We start from the raw sequence: 9,915 nt of genomic DNA, 5'->3' as shown, positions 1-9,915 counted from the left end.
TTTTTTAGGTGATCATTTTGGTGTCACTGTACACATACCTGCCAACATTATAAAAGTCTGCCGCAGGGGGAGTGGCCTCATGCCCGCTAGGCCACATCCCCTGGTGTATGATTTTTTGGGGGCGTGACCGCGTGTAACGCCCCCATTTCTCATCACACTGTTAGTGAGCCCAACACTCCGGCAGCTGCTGGGCTGCCCCCAGCCTCTCCCAGCTAGGGATGGACATCGGAAGCCGACGTTTAGCAACCATCAATGTTTACAATTCACTGGAAGTACTTTTTCCATCGAATACCGGGAATTCGATGGTTGCTAGCCATCAGATGCAGCTTTCCGATGCCCATCCGATGGCTGACTGTGGGGGGGAGCACACACCGCTGCTCTGCATAGCATGCGCACGGCATCTATTCTCCGTGTAAGGGGAGCCTGGGGGCAGCCCAGCATCTCAGAGAGTGCCGGGCACACGCCCACAGTGACGTGAATTAGGGGTGCCATGAGGCTCCACCCACTTTCACATTGACTCCGCACCCTTTTCAGACACAAGTATAACCATTGCAATGGTTATACTATCTACTGGTTGCTATGCGATGGCCAGTTGCCATCGCATTGCCGGATTCAATGTCGGAAGCCCGGCAACCATTCATTGCCAGGCTACCGATGTCCATCCCTACTCCCGGCACTAAATGGATGCCGGGACAGAATTGCCCCCCTAACCTACAACCCACCCCTGCAGGACACTAAAGGGACAGTGCTCAATAAGCGGGACTGTCCCTGAAAAATTCGGGACAGTCGGGGGTATGCTGCACAGAAATGCACCAACATATTTGGTATATATATATATATATATATATATATATATATATATAAGTCGCAAGGTAAGCTTAGCTTCCTACTTATTGTAAAGACACTTATCTGTATTGCATATTAACGGTGCTGGTGAAAATCTCTGTGTTACAGTACATACATTTGTTCATTCATTTTATATGTGCACATTACACTTTCATTGATTGAAACCTCTGTTTACTTTCATCTGTGCGTAACATACCAAGTATAGAGTATATAGGGCAGGTTTCTGGCTGTGCAGCTCCGAGAGCTTGTGAAAGACCATATTTATGCTAAGGGATCACCATAAATATTCTGGTTATTGCTTCAGACAATGCAGTTCCTTCTTACAGTGGAAAGCACAATAGTAGGTTCACGTGTTAATGTGCTCCACACTTACTATAGCTGGTATAGATTACTATAGCTCGTATACATGTATGTATGTTGGCGTTTCTCCTTCATCCCTTGGAATCCCACTCTATACCCACCAGACAGGCTGTTGAAGTGCATCTCAGACATGCATGTCAAAGGCCTATTTGCTTTATTACGTTTTAAAATGTGTTATGACGGCTAGACTGGGATATAATCAATTTGTCAATAAAATAAACTCATTACCTTTCTTTTGAGCCTTTGGTTTTAAACTATTAAACCTGTTGCTGTTTTTTTTTTTGGTGGGTTTTTTTTTTGCGAGAAGCTTTGATCTAAGACCCCCATAGTTTTACAGTGAACAAACCTGGTGCTATGTAAACAGCTTAATACATTGGCTGTCTATGGTCTGCGTGAAATATGCTCTCCCAGTCGTAGCCTCTGGCATGCAAGCTGAGACATAAAATAGGGCTTATGCTGATTCCGATCCGCCGACCGACAGGCTGCGGGTGATCGGCAAAATACAGCATGCTAAAAAATCCCCGACTCGCCAATTTCAATAATTTTTGGGTCGGAATTGGCGAATCGAGATTATCCAACGTGTTGGATTTTGCTGATCACCCAAGCCGGTCATTGGCGGAACAGGAAATTGCCACAATTAATTTTTGATGTATGTCCAGCATTACTTAATAACATGGTGTTTGGTAAGATGTTGTGCTGTAACCCATAACAACCAATCAGATATCAGCAGTCCTGACTGTGTAGTCAAAATAATGAAAGCTGAGCTCCCATTGGTTGTCATGGTTTACAGCAGCTTTTTTTTTTTTAACTGATATTAAATAAGACCAATGTGTAGAAAGTTAACTACACTTGCACAATTATAGTGGCTCATTCACAATAATCACAATTATCAGCCAAGTGGTGAAAAGTAGCTGGTGCTGTTCTACGTTACAATATATATATATATATATATATATATATATATATATATATAGAATAAAACAGAAACTGAGGATTTTTTTTCTTGAACCACTGAATATTTATTGCTAAAATGTCTTGCTTTTGCTTGTAGGTAACTCTCTTTTTTAAATTGTATTTACACTGTTCTGTAAAAGATACATTTCAAGTATTATTCGTCCATTATTTCTCTCATATCTACTTTTATTGTGTAATTATCTGCAAACCATATAAATAAATAGTGTGTACAAAGATATCCCAATCTGCCATCTAGCATCCTATCCATTATACAAGAAAAACAAGATATCACTCTCTTATAAAACATCTTTAAAAATTCATTTTTTTTCACTTGTTAATATTTATTAATCATAAAAAGATCTAAACAGATCTGCATGTTAGTTTCAAATCTTCAAATTAAAATTATATTTTATTTATTTTTGGTGGGGGGGTGGGGGGTTGAGCGATCACCGTTAGCTGTGTGTGATGGGAGATAGTGGGGCAGAGATGTGGCATGGGGGTGTGTATAATGCTGTGGCAGTGCAGGGGTTAAGTTAAAGGAGAAGCTCTTTTCCAAACTATGCCTTTATAGATAGATAAATTAGAAGTATGTGGTCCATGTGTCTCTTATCATACAAATACCCTCCAAAAAAACATAAAATAAAGCTAGCAGAAAATGACATCAATATTACATTAAAAAAAGAATCTATTTATTTACAAAAAAAAAAAAGCTCTGGTGACTTGATTTAAAATTCCCTTTTCTGCTTTGTTCGTATGATTTTCTTTTTATTTATGTTAAAAAGCTATATTACATATAAAAATAAAACATCTGAATGGATGTGCTTAGGTCTGGATGCTTTTTTTTATCAAGCTTTAAAAATAATATACATAGCAATAATACAATAATAATAATAATAAGAATGAATAATTATAGTTATTAACAGTGCAAGTTTGGGGAGGATAATACTTTCTTTTCTCTATCAATACTTCATAAATGGATTATTAACCCGACTGAACAAAATATTAAATTATGGCAATAATTCCTTTTTTTTTCTTTCTGTTTTTTTTTTTTTCTGCTTGTCCATGTCTGGCCTCATGATGAGTACCTGAATCAGTAACTCCACGGCAAAGCACAGGAAAGGGTTAAGGGAGTCCACTCCCCCACCTCCAAAAGATTTCTGCTGTTAACCAGATGGACTACGGTTGTATTCACTATCCACTTCCCCAGTGTCAATGGCAAAAAAAAAGAAATAAAGCACCAAGTTTTTTTTTTGTCCTTTAACAGTGCAAGGGTTACCCAGTGTCTCAGTCCGCTCTGAAGTCTTTCCACCAATGAGCAACCGTTAACATGAGCACTTGCACTCTGATAATATGGGATACTGGAAAGGGATCCACGTGCAGAACCTTTGCCTTGACCATCCCTGGCAGTGCCACCTTAAGAAGATCTTGGTGACTGACTTATGGGGCCTGCAGTACATGCCCTCTGGCAAGGAGCAGGACTTCTCTCCAAAGCATTGTCCTTCTTTGATGAACCTTGGCCAAAACCTGACCCCTAGGTCCTTCCAGGTGTACAGTACCGGGCAGTAAGTGTAAGCCCACAGCCATTGCAAAAACTTCCTTCTGGCTTTCTTCCCTATCTTTATCCTGCCACCATAAGGTGCCTCACCGAGGTCCATCTTCTTCAGCTCAATTGGTAGTGAGCCAAGCGTTTTAGTTTTTGTCAATGAATCCTGGGTGGACGTGTTAACAAGGTTGGGCAAAACCACTGCCATAAAGTTAGGGTCAAAGTTACTGCCAAGCTTCTTTCGCAGTGCCCTCTCATCCAAATCCTGCTCTTTTGGATCCTGCTCCGGATCTGGCTGCTCAATGACAGGTAAGACAGGTAAGTCTCCGCTGGGAGAGGGCCTGAACCTGAGAAATGGCTGGCAGGAGCCCTGATGGTGGACTAAAACCAAACAGGAGCAAAGCAGGACTGCCTGTGGCAGATTTATCCTCTTCATGATTTTTGCCCCCCTTCCAAGAAGAACAAAGTTCTCCCACCCCACCCCCCCCTGCCGCTTGTTCAGTCAACGAACTTCTAGATAATAAAGGTAAGCAACTTCTTCGAATAATCCAATGGGCTGTTCTAGCATGTGGAAGAGCCAAGAGAACACATGGGTTTAAGTAAATGTTATTTCCCCACGCAAATTGCTTATATTCTCTCCCTGGTGTCTGTTTTGCACAGCTCATAAATAGACACAAAGTCCAGAGAAGAGAAGACGCTTTAAATAGACCAGCGGTGTGTGTGACATACACACAGATGGGTATTCTGTATGTGATCTCCAGCCTTGTGGAGCCAGGAAGTTTCTCACAGAGAGGTAGCTGTGTCCGTCAGCACGGAGAACCACACAAGGAAGGCAAAGATATTTAATTTACCCCTTTCACTAACTTTTTTGGTCCAGCCTCCCCCCCACCCTCCCTTTCTTACTGCCGTGCAGGAGCTGGCTCACAGAACATAAAAATTCACAGAGGAATAGTCTCCATCCCCATGGTGACATCTAGGACAACTTGTCTAGACTTCTGCAGTACAGTCAGGATTGAGCCTGGAGCCAAGGGTATAAAAATAATTAAAATTAATCCTTCCAATTTGGGAAAATTATAGGCAGAGACGTACGCTAGTATCTCATCCAGAGCATGCCGTCTCCAAGTTCAATGTCTCAAACCCCTTACGGAGAGCTTACAAAGGAAGAAAAGCAAAATAAAAAGCGAATTGGTGAGATGCCGAAATATACAAAAGCGGAATTTCGCTAATTTAGACAGTTCCAAAATCCCAGAAGAGATCCAGACCTGCACAGAGGTAAGACTTCATCTTCAGGGATGAGCCTCCCCTCACTCTCTCTCTCTCTCTCCACCTCTTAATTTTAAATGAATCCTTTATGCACGAGGGGCTGTTACATGAAGAGCTTCTTATCCTGGAATTTGCTGCAGGAGAATTAGGGTTTTGTCACAATTCCTCTGGCTCCAGCTTTTGTATAGACTTGGTAGCAAGTCTTTTTTTTTTCTTTTCTGTCTTTAAGAGCAAATGAAAAGACACAGAGGGCAGTGAGACAGCAAACACATGGAGCTGTGTGTGTGTGTGCGGAGGGAGTTCTCTTACAGCCGCAAGGCTCCTTCTGTCTTTCGCTGCCTGGGAAAGAATGCTTTTTGGGTGCAAATAAGATGGCCAGCTTGGGAGGCAGAGGGATTAAAACACCCCTTGTATAATATGGTATGGGGTACTGAGAGGAGAAGAAAAAAACAACCCCCAGAAGTGACTGCGGTGTCACATTGCCAAATTCAGCCTTATATCCAGATGTCCTTCAGGGATAAGGCATGGTGTGCACCATTCTGGTGTGTTCTGTGAATGAAATGGCCCCCAGGGTCTCTCTCTCTCTGCAATGACCAGATGGGAGCTGGTGAGTAGCAGGTTACACAAGCCACAAAAAGATGCTGGGGAGATAATCAACAAGTCTGATGCCCAGTGTGTAGCCCCTGCCTATGAAGCTGATTTCTGGAGGCAGGTGGCTCCTAAGGTTCCCTCCTCTGGACCTGCATGTCACCCTTCTCTGTGGAGAGCTTGCAGAAGAGTGGTTCTTCTCCTCTTCCCTACTCCTCAGTGTGCTCTGCTGTGCACTCTAATGCAAGTTAAATATCTCCCCCTGATGGTGTGAATTCTTAACTGACACTACCCACGGCAGTGACTCCCCCCCAAACACACACTCTCACACACTCCATGACAGCCTCTCCACAACAACCCTCACCAGCATAGAAGTGTTCCTGCTGGGTCCTAAGCCTCTCCTGCCCCGGGACGTCTCTCTTTAAGAGTGCAAACATATTTTTATTTTTTTTTAAAAGGAACATAGAGTAGTTATTGCTATTGCACAAAGTGTTTCGTTTTAAGCCACTTGATCGAAATTTGTCACTGGAGATCACATTGGATCAGCCTAGATCACTGGTCCAAAAAACTTTGTTTAAAAGGCAACATATCATCTTGTGTTGCAGCATAAATCACTTGTGCTTTGCATGCACTACATTTCTGTAGCTGAACATAGGACACTTCAGCAGATTGTCCGGCATTGATGAGGTTAATAGTGTGAATGCATTTCATGTATGCTGAATATTCCATTTTAGAATATTGGTGAGATCTCTCTGGTTAGCAGATAGTGGGCTTGATTCAGAGGTGGGCGCAGTTGCAGCGTGACTGCGTCTTTATGCGACCGATGGGCTTCCTACGTAGACACCCACCGTGTGCAGCGCTAATCCTGCGTCTGTTTATCAAAATATTATTTCCAGATACAATCTTGCTCACTGATTTGTTCCTATTGCACCTTTCTTCATTAGTCAGTGAAACTAACTGTACCTCAATTTGTTTTCCCATTGCAGCAGAGAAATACATGGATTCCAAACCACGGAAAATACATTTCTTATCATAAACCTTTGAGATGGTGCTTATTAATTTCATTATTGCCAGCAGCGGAGAAAAGCACACCACTCCTGTGGAGGATCCGGATAACATGAGATAAGAAGGATGTGTCCCCAGGAGCTTACAATCTAACGTGTAACATTTATTATTACAGCAACTATGGCTCATTATTTACATCATTCCAGTGTTGATGAAAAGTTAAAGCAGAGGTTCTGAATTTGTTGGTTGTGATGTAAAACCATGAAGCACTGGCCAGTTAGGCAATATTCACATACATCCATGGCCAAAAGTTTTGAGAATGACACAAGGATTGGTTGGCACAAAGTTTGCTGCTTCAGTGTTTTTAGACCTGTTTGTCAGATGTTACTATGGTATACTGAAGTAAAATTACAAGCATTTCATAAGCATCAAAGGTGACATTTACATTACGTTTATGCAAAGAGTCAATATTTGCAGTGTCGAGCCTTCTTTTTCAAGACCTCTGCAATTCGCCCTGGCATGCTGTCCATCAACTTCTGGGCCACATACTGACTGATGGCCGCCCATTCTTGCCTAATCAATGCTTGGAGTTTGTCAGAATTTGTGGGTTTTTGTTTGGGGAGTTTTCTGGCCATGGACACAAAATTTTGATGTTTTGTTCCCCGAGCCACTTAGATATCACTTTTGCCTTATGGCAAGGTGCTCCATCATGCTGGAAAAGGCAATGTTCATCACCAAACTGTTCTTGGATGGTTGGGAGAAGTTGCTCTTGGAGGATGTTTTGGTACCATTCTTTATTCGTTGAGAAAGGACGGCCATCAGTCAGTATGTGGCCCAGAAGGTGAGTGACAGCATGCCAGGGCGAATTGCAGAGGTCTTGAAAAAGAAGGGTCAACACTGCAAATATTGACTCTTTGCATAAACTTAATGTAATTGTCAATAAAAGCTTCTGACACTTATGAAATGCTTGTAATTGTACTTCAGTATACCATAGTAACATCTGACAAACAGGTCTAAAAACACTGAGCAGCAAACTTTGTGACAACCAATACTTGTGTCATTCTCAAAACTTTTGGCCATGGCTGTACAGTATTATATGAGACAGCATATAAAACATTTTGCAATTTCTAATGCATCAATGAATCAACACAAAATAAACATGTATGTACATGAACATAGCATTAGGTTCCCATGACCACCTTTTTGCTGTACTTCCAGTTATAAAAGGCAAGTCTATAGGACATACGTTCAGAATGTTGACATAAAGAATGTTGGCATAAACTAAGGGGTATATTTACTAAAGTGCGGGTTTTTAGAAGTGGAGATGTTGACCATAGCAACCAATCGGATTCTACTTAACATTTATCTAGCACCTTCTAGAAGATGATAAAGCGACTTTGAGTCCTGATGAGAAAAGCGCTATATAAATTGTTATTATTATTATTACTAATAATAGCTAGAATCTGATTGGTTACTATGGGCAACATCTTCACTTCTAAAACCTCTCACTTTAGGAAATATACCCCTAAAAGTCAACACTCAGACTGTCGACTTTGAACATGTTGACTCTCACAATGCCGACAACGACAATATGTCAATAGGCAATGTCGACAGCCGATTGTTGACGATTTTAGGGTTAGGCTACTGTTAGGGTTAGGCTTAGTTAAGACCCAACCAATGACCAAATGTCGGCATTCTGCCAATGTCAACATTATTGCACGCAACTCTGTGTCTATGAACAGCAAAGGGCAATTCAGAATCGTATACATCTAAGCCGCATCTCCACTTGCTGATGCAGGGGTGTGACTGGATGTCAACGGGGCATTGGCACGAAGGTTAACTGTCCTTAGGATGTGTCGTAGGTGTGCAGGCAGAACTGCAAACTTTGCATGGTTGAGCATATAGGGCTGGCAGGAGTCTATCTAGGGGTCCGAGCGCTCCTGGTAAAATAATAAACTAGCCTCCCCCACTTCATATTCTAAACAGGGATAGTCCGAAGGTCGCATGTGTGTCTCTAAGCAGGTATGCGTATTCATTATGTGCTATAGCATCCGAGAATGCATCCCAATCGGGGCAGATTGGCCATAGGCATCTATCTATCTATATTTTTTTCTTGCTCTCAGCTCTGGGGCTAAGAGGGCTGCTGTGTCTGGGGTTCCAGCTCGCAGGAACAGATGGTGAGGAGGGATCACTAAGCCAGGGTATGTGTGGGTGCGGGCAAGAAGCAGGTAACTGTGGGTATTTGGGGTACTTCTTATTGTATAATTGGTGTGGATAGGAACGCTTATGACCTCATATAGAATTTAGGTGTATGGGGATATTTTTCAATAAATGGGAACCAGCACTTGGCAAAGGAACATGAACCACCTCTGTCACCATTACACAGACAGAGCATCACACCACACACACACCACCAGCTCCTCAGGCGGCTCTTTGAGGTATGAAGCAAAACGGCAGAACTGTTACTGTACAATTAACATTTACATCTGCATACCTCCCAACATGACCCTCTCCAGGAGGGACACAATGCTCTGGTCCTGGACTTCCCTGGTAAGAGCTGGGGCTGCAGCGCAGTTCAAAATTCAAATAGGGGAGCCTCACCAACTGTCATTTCACATGCTGCCATACATCACTGGCTGGGACTCACTGGCAGTTGGTGTGGCTCCCCTATTTGAATTTTGGACTGTACTTCAGCCCCACCTCTGGAGCCTCCACCAATCATAAACTACCAGGGAAGTCCAGGACCAGAGCATTGTGTCCCTCCTGGAGAGGGTCATGTTGGGAGGTATGCATCTGTGATAGGGCTCTACACCACTTAACTTCTACAAAAGCAGGTGAAAATTAAAGTTTTCACCTGCAATTGGACAAATTAAGTATTCAGGCCATTCATCAAGAAGGTAAAGCAGGAGATATCAGAGATATCTCCTGCTTACCTTCCTCTGGCGGAATGGCCCACTGCCCCCACACACTAGTATCACAGATATCTCCTGCTTACCTTCCTCTGGCGGAATGGCCCGCTGTCCCCATACACTAGTATCACAGATATCTCCTGCTTACCTTCCTCTAGCAGAATGGCCCGCTGTCCCCATACACTAGTATCACAGATATCTCCTGCTTACCTTCCTCTAGCAGAATGGCCCGCTGTCCCCATACACTAGTATCACAGATATTTCCTGCTTACATTCCTCTGGCGGAATGGCCCGCTGTCCCCATACACTAGTATCACAGATATCTCCTACTTACCTTCCTCTGGCGGAATGGCCCGTTGTCCCCATACACTAGTATCACAGATATCTCCTGCTTACCTTCCTCTGGCGGAATGGCCCGCTGTCCCCAAACACTAGTATCACAGATAT

The 9,915-nt window shown here is 42.9% G+C and overlaps 1 protein-coding gene across 1 annotated transcript; it reads right to left on the bottom strand.

The window, feature by feature from the left end:
• Nucleotides 1–2,204: 2,204 nt before the first annotated feature.
• Nucleotides 2,205–5,787, bottom strand: LOC148526423 (noggin-2-like). Its single transcript, XM_088470369.1, has one exon. It carries the CDS (start codon nt 4,137–4,139, stop codon nt 3,483–3,485), a length of 657 nt encoding a protein of 218 aa, XP_088326495.1. The 5' UTR covers nt 4,140–5,787; the 3' UTR covers nt 2,205–3,482.
• Nucleotides 5,788–9,915: the final 4,128 nt, after the last annotated feature.

This window comes from Taudactylus pleione, unplaced genomic scaffold, assembly GCF_031769625.1.
Source record: "Taudactylus pleione unplaced genomic scaffold, aTauple2 ptg000098l, whole genome shotgun sequence".
Taxonomy (NCBI): domain Eukaryota; kingdom Metazoa; phylum Chordata; class Amphibia; order Anura; family Myobatrachidae; genus Taudactylus; species Taudactylus pleione.
Note: the sequence above shows the minus strand (reverse complement) of the source record. Positions and strands in the feature narration are given on the sequence as shown.